Here is a 23182-nt window from a genome sequence, read left to right as displayed (position 1 = left end):
TGAGGAGGGATTTGGCAATGACATATAATCCATGAATGAGGGTGGGGAATTGATTTCAATATTAACAATGAAGAATTTAAATGTAAAAATAGGTACTTAAAGTATTCATTTTTCAGTACTAATAAATATTGACCTCCTGCTGTGGCCCTCAACACATTAGAAGAGTTTAAGTATTTTCCCACTGACATAAATTTCAAATGCTGCACATTCAAATTGACTTATTTCAGTATTGAATCTCTATTAAACCAAAGTCTGGCTTGATCCTAGCTAATAAACTTTGTTGCATTTTATTATACAAGTAAAAGTTGGAAATTAAGGTATCCTTGCCTGAGCAAGGTATGAAAATACTTTTATTTTTAAATCATGATGATTTAGAATTAATATTGTTATTTAGTTAGTTTCAGAAAACAAGAATATAAAATTAATCTGTCCTAATGTAGATACTAATCATATAAATAGCAGCACTAATACAGACCCCTCTTCTGTGACAGTAATTGCAAAATTAAGATTCAATTTTTTCCCAGCTTTCAAAAAGTGGAAAGCATCTTTATAATAGTGAGTTTTGTGAATTGCTGGTGGGACATTTTCTGATAGTGATCTTCTGATGTCTTTTTAAACTAAAGGTGTTCTTGTTACTGCATTAAGACATCTTAAAAAATGAAACTACTTGCTCATAAAATCTCTAAAGCAGGAGGAAGTAGAGAGAAAGTCAGCAAATGGATTTTTTTTGTATTCTCAGACATACTTACTGCGAACCTTAGCTGAAGCTATTTGCTTTGACACCTTTGGGGATCAAAGTAGGACTTCATGACAGAATAAGTGTGGAACACCAGATGGCTTTGGTGCATTAAATGACGTTTTGTTTAAATCTCTGGTATGGTCACTCCAACTTTGTCAAGCCTATGTATTTTAATTAGTTCTTAATTAATATTAAGAGAAATAACCTTAATAAAAAAAATTGGAATTCATACGTGAAAAACATCAAGTTTTGTTATTACATTGTAGTATGTTACAACACACTGCTAATAAAAATGCAATTTCACATATAGGAAAAAAATATCTGTCACTATTTATGCATTCTTTTCTTATAACCATATTTCAAGCACACTGCTGATCCACCTCAGACCTACAGCTTGTTGTCTAAGTTGGTCAGAAACTTCTGGGCATCTAGCAAAACTCTTATTTTGTTTGCTTCTATGCTACAGAAGAAAAATAATGAAGTGACTGATATGCCACAGTGAGGAGGTTTCTGCCTCACTAGTTACGTCTCATCATGTTGAAAAAAACCTTAGCAATGTCAAGGTTGAGGTACAAAGAAGAGGCAAGTGCTTAAAGAATGAAAAGATATTGTTAGGGAAATGGTACCAGACAAAGCATACTATCACCTCAAAATATATCTCAGATGAGTACCAATACTATTCTTTCTGTGCAGGGAAGAAAAATGACCAAGAACTGTATCATACAAGCTTACTCTTCTACACTGCTCGCTGAAGTGTATTACATTTAAATATCCTCATAATTGTTTTCCAATACATGGCCGAGTCAATATAATATAGAAAAGTTATCTTGCTGAACACAGTCCAACACACCTGAATCTGTTATTCTGTCCCGGGATTCCCACTGGGATTTATTTTTTTTTTAAATACTAGCTTGTATTATATAAGGTGTCTTTGAAGTCTTTCTAATGAAGTAGGCCAGCGTTACTGCTGAAGTAATTCTGCTTATGTCAATGGAGTTTCCCCTGGGCCTGTAACCTTCAGGTCATTTCTTTGAAGTTCTCATTCTATTCTCACTCTATTCACTTCAACATAAACTTTAACATAACAACAACTGTGGTCTAAGAAGTGGAATAGATTACTAAGTGTTTAATGTTTTGAATAAATTAATTGCTATGCCTTTTAAAAGCATAAATTCCATTAAAATAAATTTTTGGACATATTTACTTCTTCTATATAATTTTCTGAAATATGAAAAATACCCATAACCCAGGAGATTTGTACCTTTTCAGAAATGCCAGACCCACTAACCACATTATTTACTTCATGAATTCAATAGGCACTTCTGGGGAGGTAAATTCCTAGCATATATGTGTATTATTTTGAGAATTAAGCTTAGCTTCTTGTCAGCATTCAAGAGGAAGCTAATGCTTCATTTCTCTCCTACTAGGAGGTCACAAAACCAGACATTCATGACAAAACTTTCTCTACTGTTCCATTAGTCCTCTGAAGTGTACAAGTTTAGATCAAATGTATTAACAAGGTATGTTGTTGCACAGTCTGAAAGACAACATAAAAAACTGTAAAAGTAAAATAAGTTTATGGTTAAATATCCTATCCCATTGAATTTTTACGTTCCCTCATGTTGTGGGTAGGAGTAGTTGGGCAGGTATCCTAAGTCATGCAAATTAATGTTAACACTATAGACACTCTACATCTATTTTCTTCTACTGGAAAAAAAAGGACAATGTATTTGAAAATACATGTGACTTTTGACTGGGCACATTTTTGATGTTTGGCTTGAAAAATAATTTCCCACCGGAGCAATACACAACCAATACAAATACTTTAAAGAAAACAATAATCACAAAATTTTTGACGACCTTTGCAAGGAATGATGTGATCTCTATCTGACTCTTATCTCCTACAGGTGAAGGACTTCTACAGCCCTGGAGATAGTCATGCAAGATGTCTATTGTGATGAATTAAGCCTTCACCTCAATATTTCTATTTGTCTTTTATTGGGGAAAAGTGAAAGTTTCCGGCATTCATCTATATTTTGATAGATTCAGAGATTACTTATTCTTTAAGAAGTTACTTTAAACTTTCACCATAGTGAACTAGTGTCTGAAAGCGCTTCTTTTTTAGAAATTCAATTTTAGAAATTTATTGGCAGCTGCTGCCAAGATTGTTGCCCTTGCCTAAAAAATACATAAACAATGTGACAAATCTGTTTAGGCATAGACACGGGCCAAAATGGAGACACGTGAGTCCCCATAGTATCCTGAATATATTTGACTCTCTGTAGGCTTTGTGACCTATTAGAGTGTCTATTTTAGGGATTACATGCAACTGGAATCCTAGAGTCGCTCACACTGGGACAGAGGTGGGTGGTATTTTGGAAACCAAACTCACAAACAATTCCAAGTTTTACAGGTGGCCCCTGTCCCAAAACTGGTCTGTACCAAAACTGACACTGAAAGTGGGATCTGGATTTTTTATTTAGGTCCATCTATATTTTAAAAAAATTATCCTTTGTGTGTCTTTTACTTTTTTTCTCTCTTCCTCATTTGCCGTTATATCCTTCAGAAATTCTCTGAAAGTTTGTCTAGCCATGGTGGAAGTACCAAAGCAGATTTCTTAGGGTTGCCATCCAGTACTAGAGACTATGTTTGCTAAGCTTCTCAGAGTGTAAAACTAAACAAAAGCAGTTTCTGTTCAGCAGTGTATCTCTACACTGTTCAGCTATATTATTCACAGGCTCCCAGCAGGCAAACTTCTGAAAGTTTCCCAACTTACTTACGTTAATCTAAAAATAAATCTTCTGATATGATTATGTCATTACTGGAGGAAATTTATCTCATGTTTTGTAATCAAAAGACAATAGTTATCACCAGCTTGGTTTCAGATTAAGTTGTTTAGCTGTATTATTATTATTTTATAAAAAATAGTTTTTAAATTACTAATTTCAGTTTCACAAATTGGAAAATCCTGAATACTATGATTTATTTAAGGAAAAACATAATTTTCCCATCTGTGAGATCTTTAGGTTTCTTGATACTGAAAATATTTTTTTAAAATATATAAAGATACATGTAACGAAATATATCTACTTACATTTTTAATTTATGGTTGAAAATCCAACAAAGGCACTTAAAACCATTCTCAAAATACCACAGGGTTTAGACTTTTCAATTCCTTTCAACTCTTGTGTTCATCCTTAGGAAGTTGCTCATCTTTGACACTCTGGCTTTCTAGACTTGATGCCTTGCTTAGGTTGTGCTTCCTTTCAAAGATGAATGTACCTAGTTAAAAGCCTGAAGTTTTTTAGGGGACCCATCCTTTGCTAGCTCTTCAGCTTTCTAATAATTCAAAAGTATTTATCAATCTCAATGACATCTAGCAAACTTTACTTCGCTTAATCAAGTATGATCTTTTATCAATGGAGAATATCTCTCTACCATTAGTTATTTTGTACTCTTCCACAACAGCATCCCACGCACCACCTTTCCCATCTAATAGTTCTCTATGTTAGAGCTCTCTTTCCTCATATGGAATTCATTACAGGTTTCTAATTATTTCCATTGTCCTATTTTTCTCTGGATTATTTCCATTTCTGCTATATCCCTTATGAAATTAAATGACTGAGGTTTACCAAAGTATAAGATAGAAGTGGTGTCGCTGATTTATATATCACATTTTGTTATTCTCTATCTCCAAACAAACACCAGTTTTCACAGCGTATTTTATGTTTTGAACATTAACGTACATATAAAGACTTGTGTAAGACTATCTAAACTTTATATTTTTGTGTGAATTTAGACTAGCTCCAGTTGTACTTCCCAGTGTGCATACTCTTCCATCTTCAACATATATTTGCACAGACTGAAGCTGGTATTATTTTTTGGTACAACCAAATGCTTTAGTATTCAGTCTTCATTAGAATGCTCTTGTGCTCCAGGATAATATTATTATTTTAACTTAAGCTGTCTGGCTCCTTTTTCAGCTGTGAATGCACTTACCAAAAATGTTGGTTAGCTAGCCTTAAACACACAGTAAGTGGAAATATTTCTGCAATTATTTCTCCTTATATTATTCTCTTAAAATAAAAAAAGGTATCCAAGGAAAATTCCAAACATAGTAATACATAAAAGGTCCAAAATCAAGAGTCTGAGTCAGGCTATTAAAATTATATTTAGGCATTTAGCTGTGAAGAGCATCTTTTGTTTCCACAGTTCCTCAGATGTAAAAAAAAATACTGCTGAAAATTCAGGTTTTCAGGCACCTGAATTTGTACCCAGGAGCCCAATTTTAAACATTCACTTCTGTAATCCTCACTCAAAGTTTTTATAAGAAACAGCCGAGGAAAATAAGTTTAGGAAAAATGTTGGTTTGTTTGTGTTTGTTTTTTCTTTGAATCAAATTAAAAATTATTAGAAAATCTGTTTGTAACCTTAAGAAGAACTTGCAGTATATCTCTGTAGGAGAATAATATATCTTTCATTTTGATATTAATTTTAAAGTACTCCTGAGCTCTGTTAGAACACTGAACACAGCTTTGCCAGGTTTCTTTGCCAAAAGACCATAAAATATAATAAAGGATTTGCATTGCATCACAATGTTTCTCTACTGATATGAGAACAGCCTACTATGAAGGATGTTATTTAATTCAAAATGCTGGGGAACAGCATAACAGAATAAGCAGAAGGGAACATTTAGAATGAACATGAGGGGGAAAAAAAGTTTTTTTAAAAAAACATAGTCTATCAACACTGGCCCAAGCATGCAACACTTCCAAAGGAAGAGATGTAATCCTCGTCACTGGAGCAGTTCAGATTTAAGCCACACAAGTTGCATGGGAATATATAGCAGAGAGCAAACCCACACTGCCTCGAGCTGAATAGTTTGAATGATCTAATATGTCCTTCGGCCTCTTGAACAGAGTATTGAATAACAATGCAGGTGACAAAGTTTTGACTAGGGGGGATGGGGCTGTTTGGGGGATTTGTTTGGTTTTTTGCTTTTTGTTTTTCAGATAATATACGGCACTTAGAGCTCTAGAATTACAATAAGCAAATATGCTGGGCTCTTAGGACTGCTGGTACTTAACCTCGCATAGACCTCTTTCATCCATGCTTCCACACTCACTGAATGACTATCACAGTTCACACATCTACAGCTTCTCTCTAAGTTTACCCTGTACCCTTTCTCAGAAGGGTTTTGATGGCTTCTTCCCAGATGGATATTATTTTCTTTCCTCAACTTTATTTTCACCAGTATTTTTAACCCTCTTCATGCCATACCAGGCACAGCTGTTAATCCCCTTGTTATTCTTAGCTTTTGCCTTTTCTTTTATACTCTCCCTTACTTTTCTTCTTCCCTCTCTTCTGTATGACTTTGCTTTGTTTTCCATAGGTACTAATTTGTTCTTTCCAGTGTCTCATTTCCATCTTTTACAGTGGTCTCCATTCACCTATCCCCCTTGACCAGTTCTGATGAAAGGAATTTCTTTCCAGAGACATTTTGCAGTGTCTTTAGCATTTGAAAATTGAAATCCTACCTGAATTTCTTTCTCAGTCTCTGTAAGAAACCTGTTTACAAAGAAAGGCAGACTAGAGAATTGTCCTAGAGTCAACCCCTTTTAAAAGATCTTATTTCTGTCGGTTTTGTTTGTAGTATGCTTAATGCACCCAGAAAAAATAACAAAATCCAGCAAGGAAGAAGGAAGAAAAATGATCCCTTAATATAAATAAAATCTCATTCAAGAGAAAAGATTAATCTTTTGGATGTCTACAGCACCATAAGTGCCTACATCCAAGTTCATCAACTTTATAACCCATATATATGTATAAAGTTTTGGGTTACTTTCCTTCATTTAGTACCCTGTTCTCTCCAATGATTGTAAAGGAAGTCTAGAGTAAATTAGATATCGGTATCTACAAAGTTAACATCCAAGGTTGGTTAGATTACTCCCAGCAGAAAGAGAATGATGCTCAGAGGAACAAATCAGTATTGCTAACGTGAAGTCAATGGAATTATGGCCTACATCAGCTATGGTCAAGGTATAACAACTCAATGATATTAAATTAAAAAAATCAAAACGAGCCATTAGTACAAGGGTCAGCCTCAGCACTGTCTGAATCTTATTTGATTTGTGGGTTCTAATCAGCTCTTTTGTCCTCAGTTATAACGTCCTTTTCTTTCTTAGAATAAGCTCATTAAGTTCTGCCTTTCCAAAAATTCAGGACTTACTTCAGAAGAAATTTCCTAGTACTTCTAATGTTTCATAATGCTACTTGCTTACCTCCTTCCTTGGAACAGAGGGTGATCAGAGTGTGAACTGTATCCATCAATTCAAGCTGCTGTTTCTGCAGGACACTGTTATTACTTGTTGCCTTGTTTAACTGCTTCTCTAGTTCCTGGATTATGTAACTTTGTCGTGTGACCAAGCTTTGTAGGTTCTCTTTTTCTTCCTTCAAAGTGTCCAGCTCTTCTTTATGCCTTTCTTCCATTTCTAAAATTCTGTGCTCTAGCAAACTAAAATGAAATAGAGCAGTTAGTACATATTATTTCATGCCAACATATTTATTAATACAGAAAACAGAACTATTCTGTTTTTCACCATAGAATTCAGTACATAAATCGTTTATGCTAAAAATGTCACATCTACTAATTCAGTCCCTTGATTTCCTCTATCAAGCGGCCAAATATAACTGCTCTCTAAGGTTCCATTTTGTGATCATTTGCATGCTGTAGTGCTTAGAGTAAGTTGCACGGAACTGCATATCTAGTTGTCACACCCATCCAAGTGCACAAGCATAGGGCCCGCAACACATTTGTATATAGAAGTTCAGGCAGAAAAGCCTAAGGTAGGCAAAGGAGGGAGAAGAGCTGGCTGTTGAAGAGGACATCATTAGCAGTATGCAGGGGTCAGTATGACAAGAGACAAAAATCAGGGGTAAACCAAGGAAGAGTTTGTGAAGGGCCTTACCACTGAATGGAAAATAAACATTAGGAACTATGGAGTACCATCAAGGGCTAGGGAACCCACAATAAAAGCTCCATTTGATGTGATCTTTGAAGCTGGGAAAGGAATTGTGCACCAGATGAGTGGTATCTTCTTTCACATTAAGAATAGTACCGTTTCCCCAAAAGATGAATCAGAAGTTTGCATTTTAATATACGGTTCCCTTGTTTTCCTTGAGTCCACATAGGTATTCCACCCTCCATGCCTTTGTGGTTCCACAAAAGTCTCCTCAGAAAACTGTTGGGCATCATACTATGCGACATGCTTACATAATTTTTTATAAATAATACTACACATGTATGGAAACACTTTCTCCTGACTAGTATTCTTTTTCAAGTACTCTCTCTGTCCTGAGTCAGAAGTGTACAATTTACAAAGATCAAAGGCATGTCAGATTACATCTAGAGGCATGGAGGAGTTGTAGACATAAAGGACAGCTAATATCTGTCAACAGTAAACAAGAACTTTTTCCAGGCCAGTGCTTTGATGCTGTGGTGGGAGTTTAACAGAAAGATTTTATTAATATTAGATAAAGAAATTAATTCAATCCCTCTGCTACTTTCTGTTCAGTAATTCTACTGTATACGCCAAAAGAGGTGTTTCTCATGCCCATAAACCAAATGATGGTTACAAACTTGCCAACAAACTGCTTCCTGTTCAAATCAGTCTTAGGCTTTATTTATTTGCACTCTCCCCCCACCTTTGTTTTTACTTCTGGATAATAGATCAGTGGCAAAATGCCTGCATAATTTCAGGTCATTTAACCTAACTGAAGAATGTAATTAAATCCATATGGAGTTGTTTCTAGTAGATATCACAGGGCCTTAATATGAGCTGTTACAAATGATAACAACACAAAGATTAAATTCAGGCCCCGGATTTTCTGTACAAGCTGGAGTAACTTAAAGCTTTTTTTTTTTTTTTTTTAATAAAAGAAACCAAGCAGCAAATCTCTTTCTGAAATATCATAAAAGTGGGAGATCCAAAAATACTGAAGAAAATATACTTTGTAATATCAACATATCTAGTTCTGTGAAAACCAGAAGGATCTGAGTAAGAGAGAGGAAAAAGAAAAGATGGGACAGGAAAACACTTTTTTGTGGGCCCACAAATGATATCTCATTCTAAAAGGCTCATTAATTAGTAATGAAAGCATAACAAGATTCAGTGGACTGGAATCAGATGATAGAAAGTTTCAATCTGAAACAAAGTATGGATTTTGAAGCCAAAGACAATAAATTATTTTAACACCTTATCAGACCTGTAGCTGAGTTTTTCATCACTTGAACTCTAATATTAAACACAATGCCCTTATGTTCTACACTCATCAGGATTTTTTTGAGAATATTTATGTGGAAGTCTTTGAGTTTTTTTATGCAGAAGGTCAGACTAATCAGTTTGGTTAGGCAGAATTGGTTGAAATGTTCTGATGGAAGTGGTTTTGCTCATAAAATGCAGTTCAACAAAATTAAAAAACGTTCTATGTGACTTTTATCAGCTCTGTCCACTTCATAATGGAAATTATTGAAATGTTCATTTTGAATCTAGATTTTAACTTTTCTGATAGACTGTAAGTTATATCAATGCACTTTGGGAAGGAACTAGGTGGGCCCCAGGCACAGTTTGTGATAGAATGTGTGTTAGGTGTGACCACATCCAAGTCTGACATCTTACAGTCCACTGAAAATGTTGTGTATTATCAGTGTAAGAGAAGATGCTATTTCTGAAGCCAGAATAATGCTTTATAGTTAAATGGTAAGTAAAGACAAAAACAGTTCCCTTTGTCCATATCCTAGTACAGTACAGGACATTTCCTTAATTCCTCAACATCCTATCTGCATGTCCACATCTAAATGATTTCCATATCTGAATGGTTTCATGTAAAAGAAGAAGCCTTTGACAGCCACGATTTGTGCACTGCATTATTTGTTTCCCACCATAGCCTAAAACCATAGTGAATGAACCCATGGTGATGACAGTCTTATTTGTAGCAACACTGGCCATGTCAAGCAAGAAGGAAGAATGTTTAGAGCTTCCCAGTTTGGCATCTACAGACACAGACAACAAGCAGATGTTTTACGGCTTTAGTAATAATACATCCTAATACTTCTGAGTAATGTGTCAACAACATGTGGTAGAAAGATGGGAGTGTCACAGCACTTGGTTTCTTTACATTTTTCTATGTAGATTAAAAGTTCTGTTATTTTAAACTGCAAAACTAAGCTATTTTAAGGAATGCATATGCATTTATGCAATGATCTTTCTATTTCCATAAATCCACAACAGAGAAGAATAAGTCCTGAGGATAAGACCACTCCCTGTATTCCTGGGAGAAATCCAAAACATTCATTATGTTTTACTAAGAATCAATGAGAAATCTTTGGTCAAAGTTACAAATGAACAAAAGCAAAAACTTCACATAGATCGGGGATATCTGCACTGGCCTATTCCAAAAGGAAGAAATCCTTAAACAGCATGAGAAAAGCTGCTTTTATGTCCTTTGACTCCCATGTGGCCAAAATTTTTCATTTGTATTGTTACATTCATATTGATTATAGCTCCTTTAAATAAAAAAAAAAAAGGTGCTGGAAACTTTATAAAAAAATCTTGAAACATACTGAAACCAATTACAAATGTATTTAGATTTTTTAACAGTTGCGAGACCGCTCTATCTCTTCTCTGTTTTTTCCTTGTGACATCAGACAATTTCTAATAGAAAAATACCATGAAGAAATAACTTTGCTGAGTGCTTGGTAAAGATATTGTCTCAATTTTTTAAAGAGGCACTGTGAAAATAGAGTTAAAATGAAAATATTTTTACTGGTTTTCGTTAATGACTATTGCTGACATAAAACATTAAAGAAAACTAAAAGGTGGCACTGTCTATACCAATTAATCCAACAATCTGTAAAGGTAAACTGAAATTGTTATAGAAAATTGTTTTATAAAACTTTCCAGTTAAATGTTATGGTCATTATGTAATGACTGGCTCTTTTTTACAGTAAGTTCACTGTATACGTTTCCTATATATTTTAAATTCCTATACATTTCCTATATGTTTGAAAACATTACTGACCTAGACAGATGAAGCAGTCATGGGAACTACAATGCTCACAATAAAAATAAATCACCATTCACTACAAGCATCATGTATATACATATATATATACACACACACCCCCATGCACCTACATGTGGTTTCTGTAATTTTATCCTTCAGTCTGGGGAAACAAATCAGGCATTTTGGGAACAGAATGCAGTTGTGAAGAAATAAATGTTGTTAATATGGATAAGTACCAATATTATCCATTGCGCAATGACTCTTTGGAGTCATTAGCTAGAAGATAATTAAATTAAAAACTAACACATACAACCCCCAAACCCAGACAAATGTAATTTTCCTAAAGGTTAACCACGTTTCAATGTCTAACCTACTGATCTTGGTGAGGCTAGGAATCTATTTTCAACCATACAAATGATGTGTTAACTTTGTCAGGAAATAAGCCGGTGGGACACCTTGGTGCAACTGTGCTGTGTCCAGCTGATTCAGAAAAAGCCCTCTGATAACGCTGCAGAGGGTAGAAGGCCCATACAGCAGTCAAAGAATGATTTCCAGTGAAAGCTGCTGTCATTTTGAAAGGTGATGAAGTAGAACATATAGAAAGCACTCTAGTAGCTCTCTGGGGAGGAAGGAGAGTCTGGTTTAGACAATCTGCCTTATAAGGTAGGTAGTTTATTCACTAATCCATTCCAGACCATGGCAGTTTAAGAGATTTTTTTTTTTAATCTTTGTTTTCGGAGGCCTCAGTTTAGACATCTGAGAACAGGATATAAACCAGATTTTAGAGATGGACATCTTTCACATTAAAATAATCCTCTAAAAATCTGGATTTATTAAAAATACAGATAAACCCATTTATTTTGTTGAGCTATTCAACAAATAAAAAGAAGTAACATCACACTAGAAAAAACTTGTTTGGTTATAAACATGTGGCTTTATTGTATTATGTACATATGGGAAGAGAAACAGGTAGAGGATTTAAATGCATACTTCTGAGTGCAAGAATGGTATTTCCTCATTGAGATAGCTTCTTTGTACTTGCTTTTACATCAGTGAATTTTTCCCTGTGTTGTTAGGTGCTGATCACTCATACTTTGTTGGTTTGATATTGTCTGATCAGTTTAAGGAAATATAAAAAAATACGTAGCCCCATATTTCTCAAGACCAATAAAGTAATTGGTCACTCAGCATCACTAAGCCTATTTTTTACACCAGTGACAAGATATTGCCATTGAAATTCCCAAAGTGAAGTGAAAAATCTGGATTTATCTTTTTAGTATATGCCAAACCTGCAAATAGACATACTGTGTTTCCTCACCTTTCACACAGTCAGATGGAAATTCAAGAATCATTCCTGAGTCCTTGCCTTTCATAGAGTTCTTGTACTGAATGTGTTATTCTAGTTTGATTGTCTGCAAATGCAAACTGGATTTTATGTTTAAATTTCACTTCCACTATTTATTGCTGGAAGATCCAGAATTCCATTATATTTTTCCTCATTTGTTTCATTTGCATAAATAAAAAGTTGTTTTCACACTTACATATTGAAACAAAAGGCACACAATAAGTTAAATGCAGCTGGTACACTCTGGGGAAAAAAAAAGGGGGGGCTCATAAAATCACTTAAGCAGGGAAATCTTTCAAGAATAAATCAAAATAGTTTTTAGAAAGCTCTTGTGGGAGAAAAAATGGCAATGGAAGAAACCACCATTTACATTATAGTGGGTGGGAACCCACAAAACTAAATTATTTATGGCATGAGAGCACTCAATAGAAACATGATTCTGGGGCAAATGTGACTCTACTTATGCCATGGAATATCTTTCACTTCAGTGGGATAAAAAGAAGAAAATTGGCCACTCTTCCCAGCAGAGGCAGGAAGTAAAGAGAAAAGCCAAGAATAGACATATTTCTAGTCTAAAGAACATGCATTGGTCCCCTGTTGATGTGCAGTGTTCATTTTATTTAAGGATAATATACAAGTTACTGTAGTACATCAGTGCTCAGTTATTACTATAAGATTTTGCATTACTTTCATCCAAAATCCAGTTCTTTGAATGCGATTAAGATTGTTATTTTTATTTTATTTAGAGGAAATTTTAGCACAGAGAAAGAAATTATCTGCCTACAGCACACCATCTGTTTTGATTATTTTTGTGATGACAATAGTTCCTACACTTGTTTCCACTGTGGTTTATACCTACTGCAAAAGAAAGGCCCTTTCCAAATAAAGTTTACAGTCCACATAGAGAAAACTCCTTTTGTCTGCATTGCCTATTTCATTGATGCATAAGTGATATGACAGGGATGAAGATATTTTAAATGCAAACAAATATGGAATATTGTTCTGATAGACAAGCTATACATACTTTTTAAAGTTAAGCAAGCTAAAACGTGTCCAGAAACCTAGTATCTGCTGAGATCACCAAGATTTGTCCCATAGTGAACCTGATACACACATAATTGATTTCAGGATCAGGACCTAGGAGGCTGAGATTATGGAGCTTTTTGTTAGGAGCAGATGATCATACAGAGATAATGATCCGTATTTTAGTGTAATCATAATACTGCCCTCTCCCTAATTTTACCCCTCCCAAGGAGAGAGTAACAGAACCTGGACAGTGTATGCCAGGTTCTTACTTCATTAAAGGATGAAATTCCTTGTGCTTTTTCATTTATCCACATAAAACTGTACTTCTGAGAGAAACAATTGGGTATAAAACGTGCTTTTTAACATACCCCTCCTTTTTTCCAAAAAATCAAGGCAGACCATTTTGACATGTCACAGACCATTTCATCATAACGTCAGACAAGTCAAAGGTCAACTTAAGCAAGACTTATTTGTTTACTGACATGAAGGCTTTACACCCTGACACATTGCTAAAATAAATAAATAAAATAAGATTGTTAAGTACACAAGACTCTGTGTCTTGAGCAGCCAATAAAATTTTGTTGCGAACCAGATTGCAGCAGATAAAAATGCAAGTATTTATATACTTAACTAATGCCTGGGTTAATCCCAAACTGAAATAGGTTTGTAAAATATCTAGAATTAACTGCCTCCTGCCTACTCTCTCCATGGACTACAGGGACAGTCCACAGTTCAGGTGACTTACTTAAATTTTAGATGGCTGAAGTCAAAGTTAATCCCATACTAATCTATTCATATTTCCAATTGGTCAAGGGAAATCTGTGGAGTTCAAGAGTTTTCAATGAAATCCATTGTCTCCAGAATAACATTTGCTGGAATTACTGGCTGTAAACAGTTGTTAGATTAAATACACTAAATTGGTTTTCATAACCAATAGCAATAATGGTATATTATTAGACCAGCTTTGCAACTAGACACATTTAGCAAACATATTTCTTTGTAACAGCATTTTCTATTTTTCATCATTATCTGGTTCTTCACCTTCTTTTCCCAGTAGCTCCTTGCCCACTGTGATGTGAGTCTTCCTTACATATAGCCCCGGGCAAGGTCTTTCCGCCTCAGTTGCTGATTCCTGCTCAGCCGCACGCTGCCTTTTTTGGCAAACTGTCCGATCTCAGTTTAAACAGTCCACTAAAGCTTGTACAGGACACTTCAGTCATTACCTCACTTTTAAAGCTGTTTGCCTTATTTCAATGTCAAATGTAGATACGGGAAAGAGAAACCTTAGTCCCAGTCAGACTTACCTCACAGTTGTTCCTCTCTAGAAAGGAGCTGGGAGTGAAGCTGCGGAGTCCAAGCACTCTCTGTCCTGCTTAAACCTGCCCGCTACAGAGGCAGGAATATGAGCCTTAGGTCTCTAGAAGGGCAGCCAAGAAGGAAAATGGCTTTACCCACTGTATTGAGTGTGGGCATCCAGGTTTAGGCAGCCTGGGGGCCTTGGCAGCCTCTGTGAGGAGAGGCCGGGGCTGCCCTGTGCCAGACACAACGGGTTCCAGCCCACCACAGGGCTCAGCTGAGCCCATTGGCCCAGATGGTTGCACCTTGGACAAAACATGTTTAAGAAAGGGTAAAAACACCACATGACAGTGTCGGGAGTGAGGGGAAAAAAGTGAGAGGAACAACACTGCAGGCACCAAGGTCAGAAAAGAAGGAGGAAAGGAGGCGCCTGAACAGAGGTGCCCCTGGGAGAGACCATGGTGGAGCAGGCATTTCCTGTGGAGGGCCCCATACTGCAGCAGGTGGAGATGTCCATAAGGAGAACCCATGTTGGAGCCATCTTATCCCAAAGGATTGCAGGCCATGGGAAAGAATCACGTTGGAGAAGGGAAAGAACATGACAAAGGAGAGGTAAAATGTTGTGAACTGACCACACCCCCATTCCTCATCCCCCTGCAGTGCTCGGGGGAAGGGGGAGGCAGAGCAGTTACAAGTGAAGTGGAGCGCAGGAAGGAGGGGAGGTAGGGCAAAAATGTCTTTTTGGTTTTATTTCTCACTACCCTACGCCATTATTAACTGGCAATAAATAAGGCTGATTTACCCATGACAGTAACTGGTAAGTGATCTCCCTGGCTTTATCTTGGCCATGAGCTTTTTACTGTATTTTCTCCCTCTGTCCTGTTGACGAGGGGGAATAAGAGCGGCTGGGTAGGCGTCTGGCAGCCAGACAAGGTTAACCCACCACACGCGCTCTGAGATACTGGGTTGTTAAATCCAGTGACTTCAGGTACAGAGTCCTTGAGGGAGGTGCTTCTGAGAAGCACAGAAAAGGACAACACTGGAACAACTTCTTGACTGTCACTTCACTGCTTAAAAAAATTATGTGCTGCTAAACAGTTTCTTCTTCAATTTCAACATAAAACCCAAATGTTTATCATACACATGTTCTTTAAACAGAGAGTGGCTCCAGCTACGCAATATACAACTGAGTCTAAAGGGAAAGAGAGATCCTTCTACGTGTTAGATCTTTGCATCCATTAAAATTAGAAAGATGAAGATTTTCTGTTTCCTATGCACTTTAAGGTAGTTGATGATCTCATAATTTATTATTAATATTTTTCTATTTGAAAGTGCTCATGTAAGGTATCTCTATGCTTTTCAGTAGCAGGAACTGTGGTCATATGACTAAGTTGTCATGAAGCAAACTGAGATGTAAACTTGCAGTACACAAGAAAAGTGGTAAAAATCAACTTGTATTTACCGCACAGGAGGTAACACAATCTAAGTTCACACCCTTAAATGGCTTTTTCAGCCATTTCATAAATATTACCTATACTTTCCACTTACTATGTTTGCTTCTTCTGTTTTATCAGTGGCTTAGAACAATGTATGCACAGACCACTTTGTGATGAACAAAGATGGAGTGTAAGAGACCAAGTACTTATTCTTACCTGTTTTTCTCATGAATTTTCAGTATTTCATGTGTCTGTTGTAGCAGCTGTTTTTCTAGCTTGTATGTTGACAGCGAATTTTCCAGTAGCTGAATTTCGAGTCTAGATGTTTGATTTAGCACCTTAGGAATAAATTAAACACATTGGTTTTTTTCTATTGTCCTAGTTATATTGTTATAGCAACATAATACAACCATTTCATTCTGATTTGATGATTCACCAAAAAATGTTTCTAAATCCTTTTTTAACCCCAGCTGCTCAGCTGGTGCAAATGAACTCAATCAAGCTACACTGATACGTACCAGCTGATATTCTGGCACCCATTTACTGTAGAATAATACTAGGCCGGCAGAAAAAGGAAAGGTGACTGCCAAATAAGCTTCATTTCAATGGAAAGAAACATTGCATTCCTACAAAATCAACTAACATTAATTAATATTATTGCTTTCATTCTTGAAAGCATTCCTACAAAGCATGCTTAAACCAGAAGAGTGCAAGAGTACTTGGGCTGAAGCCAAAGTGTTGCATCCACTGTTTTGTAAATAAAGCTCCTACTTTGGCTTTCCCCTGAGTTCTGTCTTTTGCAGTGTTGGCAGAAGTCTGGTGTCTGCTTATGTTATCACTACTTGCACTCTTACACAGATTTTTAAGGTGAAGGCGGTGATCCTAAACATTGCTTTATGCAATTGTCTTTCACTTTAGTGGTGGTCTGTATCAGTAGCACAGCTTCTACTAAATACATCAGACCGAAAGAAGCTTTTAACTAGATGAAAGAGGATAGATTCTAATAAAAAATAATTTGAAAGTGGAAATAACAGAATGCTTGCAAGAAAGAAAGCAATAATATTAAGTAATGTTACTTGATTTTGTTGGGATATCGTCATTCATTACGTAGTCTGGAGGAGTGTATGTAAATATTTTTTGTAGGTGTACGTGCATACAACTGAGATGCAATCACTTCTGGAACTGAAGATGATCCCTCTTTAATGGAACTTATCAGACCTTCCTTAAAGGGCACTTATCAGTATCATCATAGGATTATATGAAAAGATTTTCTAATGAATGCCTGATACGAATTTGTTACAGAACATAAAGCAAAGACAACAGCTCTCAAACTCAGTGCAGTGCCTTATTTTTGTTTGAAATTGTTGACATTCACAGAGCAACTTGAGTTGTCCTTTTTTAAGGGTACCAAGGTTAACAAAATCGGAAACGATCAGTAGGCAGCTGCTGTGTTGTTTAAGATGGGTAAATTTGGAAGTGCCAGGAGGTATCACCACAGTTTCAGAGGATCCTGGTAGAAATTGAAGGTGTATTATGAAGGTTGGTGAGGGGTAAGAAGACAGGAAAGTGCTAACAGATTTCCAGAGAGAATACATCTATGGAGCCACCTGCAAAACATCAGCAGAACTTCAGGTGGAGAAGAAAACCTAAAGGGAAGCAGTGGGATTCTGGATGGATCAGGGATTGGGAGGGGTCAGTGAGATTTTAAGGAGGTGGAGGCTCTATCGTCAGTCATTCAGACGACTCCTTACTCTGGTACAAGTCCTTCCTATTACAGGCACAAGATCCTGGCCTGCCTTTCTCCTTGTATCCTGCAGACCTGCACCTCTCTGCCATGCAGCTGGCTGCCTCCATCACTGCCAAGACCAGTCTCTTTTCACTTTCTTGAGCTAACTGCACCACTCTTCCCTGATTAATGTTAGAGACAGGGACTTTCTCATACTGCTGAAAGAGGGGAGTTGGGAAGTGCCATCTCCGAGATGAAAGTCAGAGCAAGGACTGCAACAAGGAAGAGCCACTCCCACTGATACCTTAAACATCCCTTAAATTCTTCAGCAATAGGTGTAGAAGGAGGAAGTCATCCACTACTTCATGCAGTTGCCAGGGTTATCTCTACCTTGAAGTGCTTCCTCAAAGGAAAAGTGAGACAGAGGCAATGCACATTTTGTCCCTTACATACTTAAAGGAGGAACCGGTGAATGAGTACTTAACACACAACTACATACATCTCTACATAGGTAAGAAGAGTTCCTATGCCTCCTTTTTCTTTACCGATGCTACAGTCTCTAGGTCTTCACCTTCTTCACCTCTTACGTTTCCATTTAGATATCCTGTTGATACTGAGTTAAAGATTTTCCCCAACATTTACATAAGTCAATATCCTATGTTTTAGAAACTGTGGTCATTTGGATAACAACATTTATGAGTGAATGTTGATCTGCTGACTAAGATGTACAAAAAAAGGTGCAGAGAACCTGTGTAAGACAGTGTGTCTATCTTTCATAATTACTGTTGTTGCTCAGGTACTGTAATGTGATTATGTAATAACTTGGTAATGATATTGTTAACGTGAGTGAGGACATTAAAATAGAAAATATGATCTTTCAAGAAGTACAGATGCTACTAAAACAAAACAAAGAAAAACAATACTTTAATTCCTCTGTTCTAAGTGAACCGCGAATACAGTGCAGCTGGTAATATACCACACGCTGTGAAGATCAAGAGGAAGTCAGCAAAAATAAGGAAAACACATATGCATCTTAAACTGATAAAAGAATTCAAAAGTCAAAAAGTAGTATGTCTCTTTGCAATAAACCCAGTATGAAATTGTACAATTGTGCTATGACAGTGATACTCTTTTCACTTCCATCACAATAGTGATTTTAGTGCTAGGATTCATACGAAGATGGCTCTTTAAATTCGTGAGATGTTATACAATTTTACAGTAATAAAAAATACACAGTGTTTTATAAAGAAGCTGATGCTTGTCCCTCTCTTCACAGTTTTAAAGCTGCATACATACACTACTTTCCAAACAGCTGGAAACGTTGCAGAAAATAAACTTTGTTGTAATAGTAAAGAAGCAAACAACAATGGAGATCAAAGGCTCTGTTTTAGCCTGAAACTCATTATTTAGCTTGACACTTGTATCATTCACAGTTGGTAGCTGGGCTATTTATTTGAAGTCAAATGCTGATTTAGTTTCCTGGACAGTCCCGCCTCCCTTACACACACAGCTAAATATACTAACCAAATGAAATCAAAAGAAAGACATATAACAAGGGTCACTCATCACCGCTGTTGGTGCTAATAAACAGCGTGTGTATGTTTCTTGGAGCCCTGTGTTGAAATGTTTTGTGTGGTGATGCACTAGAAAAGAAAGAGGATGGGAAAAGTTCTCTGCAATTAACAGCTTTTAGAAAACCACTCTGGGAACATACCTGGGTTTCAACATCCGTGAGTTTTCTCGTCTGCTCTGCTGTCTGGCTGAGGAGGCTGGTCCCTATCTCGAGCATGGTGGCCGTGTGGTTCTGCACAGCATTCTGCTGCAGCTGCACCATCTCCGATTTCATGTTTTCCACAATGTAGTTCTCAAGCTGTAAAAGAGGAAAGGTTGTAGCTATGGTGTTTTTACTTGTTTAGGCATTATGGTGACATAAGGGTACATAGCTGGCATTCTTGCCAACAGGGGAAATTTCAGTTTTTTCAGGGGGAGCCCAAGTCTCAGTTGACCCTGTGACTGTTGTGGTAGGGACCTGACTACGTGTGTAGCCCCCTCCCCATCACAGAATCCCAGTGTTTTTCCCAGTATCATGGCCTGCTGTCATGAGCTGGAGCATGAGATGCCTGCCTCCATCTGTGTCAAGCTCGTGCTGAGTATTTGTGGTAAAGTTGTCATGGCAGCTCCAAAATGAACCCCTAAAAGAACAAAGTGCACCACAGGGAAATGCCAGGTCATGCTTGTACATTGTAACTTACATGTGAGTCCTTCCTGGAACAGATCCTACCATATCCTGCCTCCCCTGGATCGTTCCTGTCTCACGGTAATTCATGAATATGATTTTTTACTGTGTGAGATCCCCACAAAGGGTTTCACAAACTCAACAATGAACACAGCTCAGTTTAGCTGTGACCAAAAAATTGTAAAGGAATGGAGACACTGGCATGGCAATAAAAGGAGGAGGTTGTTGACCAAAAAAACATAGAAAGTTGTTTTGCTCCTTCGCTTTAGTTGTCTTGATATTGCTTGGCTTGCATTTGCAGTCTGTTGAACAGAATCTGAATTAGGATCCCCTGAATAAACTGGGCACCCCAGAGTGCGGGGCACTTTTTGCTTACATTTGCTTTAGTGAACACAGGCAGGGTCATTCCCTTCTAGCTACCGAGGTCGTCCCACTGCCACAACAGACTGTAAACCCAGGACCAGTCTGCAGTGTGATGAGATTGTTTCTTACTTATACAAGCATTGTTTTGGCATCTTGCTTGATGTGCTCCATAAAGTATTAACATAAAGAAAGGTGGCCCAGAATGTAGTTTTTAATACCTTCCACTGAAATCAGCTAGAGTCCAGCCAATTTACACTCAGTGAAGATTTGGTCCTCAGTTTCATTTTGTGGCTGATCATGTTTTTTATGGTTAGCTGATTCCAGACTTAAGCAACCAGTTTTTTTACCTAATAATTTTAATCACATCGGACCTGCTTCTGCAGCAGTAAGCATGTTTCGTTGTGAAAGGTAAGCTGCATAACTAAATAGTAAGAACTAGATGGAGTTAATTTAAAGGCTGAAGAAAGGAGCAGGAGTCAGATACACAGTGTGATTTACTAAGAAGGGCTGCTTCCATCTTAGGTATAAGCATACCTGTGCCTAGGGGTAACTACTGTTAGGTGTTCTGATGAGCCACATCAGATAGCTCACAAAAGATTTATCACAAATTTGAATCATTTATGTGCACCTTCTGCTAGTTGTAAAAGCATTTTTACAGAGAAAGAACACCACCAGAATGTAAAGTATTTTCTGCATAAGGCAGTTGTTGGTTGGTTGGTTGTTTACCCCAGTTTGGAGAAGCACTTAATACCCATGGTGGTCAAAACCAAAGTGTATGTATGTCCTACAGTTTCAGACAGTAAAAAAAGTTTGCTTGAATTGCCAGGTAACAGCTCTGGGCTGGAAACTGCAGAGTGTTTTAAGTGGTGGGGAAAATTTATTGTTGAATACTCTGGTAAGTATTAGACTGAGATTTAACAGCCAAGGAAAACTGTGTATTGCAAAACAGTGTCTGCAGTGGATGTCACCATTTTCCACTCCCAGTGTAAGTTTACTCTGTTTTAGTTTATTACTATCTCATTACTCAGATAAGTGTTACAGATATTAAGCTAGGTCAAGGGAGATTTTGCAGATCTATCACATTTCTACACCATGTTTTTATGTTCAGAAGTATGATCCCTATATATCTCTTTCACATCAGATAATGTAAAGCCACCCTTTGCTTGTTGTTTTCTAACCAATATTTTTTTTTCTACAAACTGTCCCTTGGTTGCAAATAATCACAGTGAGAGAGCCCCACAAACTGGATGGTTGGTCTTCTCCATATTCTGGTCCAGATACTGGAACACCTGAACAAGAAGTTAAAATTTCTCCCACAGCTTTCACTTCCTAAGGAAACATGGGGCTCTCGAGTACAATGGTACAGCCCATGGTGGGATACCAACATGTACGTTTCCTCACATCCAATGTCTTTTGCTTATGGATATCTGTGATGTGGCTGTACAGCGCTTGATTTGTTAGTCTGCAGCTTTCTGAAACTGCCTTGCTGTAAGTAGGCTATATGGTGCATGTGTGTAATGGATGTCTGGGAAAACCCCCACAAAAATATGGTGGCTACACTTAATGCACATCAGAAATCAGATATTTTCACACATCAGTAAAAAGAAACACAGATAGGGATATAAATATAAAAAGACAAAAAGACATTAGTAATGCTAATTAATTTTTTTGCCTGTTATTTTACTCACATTGCAGAAAAGATTGCGCTTGAAAGATCTAACTGCATCTGCGTGGACCTACAGCAGGTTTTGACCAGCAAGAACACAGGCATAGATTGAGGTATATTGGGTAAGTTGTACTTATAATTATTGTAGTCCAACACATTCCCCATGGTATCCAGTCTTGGGCAATTGCCCTTGGTTACTCACCCCTGAAACAACCTCTGGTTGAATCTGAGACTGACTCATTATAACAACAAAGCTGATCTTCCTGTTTAAGAATTACTCATTAAATGCTTTTGTAAATATTTGGTGTTCGGTACACTGCCACAATAGTTTCTGTTGAGCACATCTCAGGAGTATCAGGAGCCATTCATTTAGGCAGACAAGGGTAGAACAAGAACTGAAATAATGTAGAGGTTCTGTGTTCTGTTACATTAATTCCCCTTCCTTCCTTCACCCACTTCTTTCAGTTTGCTCAGTAGATTTATTGGTTGCCATACTTGCCCTGCTAAAATCAATGGCAAAATTCCCATTGGCTTCAATAGGCCAAGATTTCACCTATTAGTTTTATTGCAGGAAACCAACATTTATCAGGTTCATTACGGCCAAGCACTGAGCTTCATCTGAAGCCTCCCCTTCTTTGTAGCCTTTGTATTAAGTGTACTGAACCTTAGACTGAGCTTTCTTTGTAGTTAGTTAAGAGGAATAGCATCTATTTAACAGGTGATAAAAGGATCCTTGCAGGGTGGCCTCACAGAAAATGTGACTTGCAGAAACCTATTCAGAGAAGTAAATTCAAGAACATTTAGGGTTTTAAGTTGTTTTTTAGAACCCCTTCGTCTTATAATTAAGTTAAATTCAATTTGCCTGGAGACTCTGCATTAAACAGTAAATATATAACGAGTGATGAAATACTCTTTTCAGGTGAATCTACTTTTTACATTTAGATTTTCAAATCCTCATGTTACTTTTTCTTCTTATTTCAGTTACTTTTTGTTGCAGAAGTGGATCAGAAGTCTTTCCTGCATTTTTTTTCCCCCTTCCCTTCCTCCTACTATAGTGCATTGATGCCCCTGTTATTAATTCGGCTGCATCTGCTTTCGGTAAGACTCATAACATTGCACAGGAGTTTTCGGTAATGCAGAATTACCAGTGGGATGCATAACCATGTTATAACATTCTCAGAAATAAAACTGTCAGAAGGTTCAATGTTATTGTTTAATAAACATTCCAGAGGATTATGTATTAAAAGTATCTAGCTTTTTCTGGACAATGTATATTGAATAATC

General features: G+C 37.0%; 1 protein-coding gene across 1 annotated transcript in view; it reads right to left on the bottom strand.

The window, feature by feature from the left end:
* The window catches only part of ANGPT1 (angiopoietin 1), a 169703-nt gene that overhangs the window by 70604 nt on the left and 75917 nt on the right, over positions 1-23182 (bottom strand). Inside the window, exons 2-4 of the mRNA XM_054192562.1 lie at positions 19348-19503; positions 16124-16245; positions 7021-7253 (exon numbers count right to left, since the gene is read on the bottom strand). Of these exons, the coding sequence (XP_054048537.1) occupies positions 7021-7253; positions 16124-16245; positions 19348-19503 (511 nt within the window). The remainder of the gene's footprint in view (positions 1-7020; positions 7254-16123; positions 16246-19347; positions 19504-23182) is intronic.

The sequence above is a fragment of the Rissa tridactyla genome, chromosome 2, assembly GCF_028500815.1.
Source record: "Rissa tridactyla isolate bRisTri1 chromosome 2, bRisTri1.patW.cur.20221130, whole genome shotgun sequence".
NCBI lineage: Eukaryota > Metazoa > Chordata > Aves > Charadriiformes > Laridae > Rissa > Rissa tridactyla.
The sequence above is the reverse complement of the archived record's forward strand: the minus strand, read 5'-3'. Positions and strand labels throughout refer to the sequence as shown.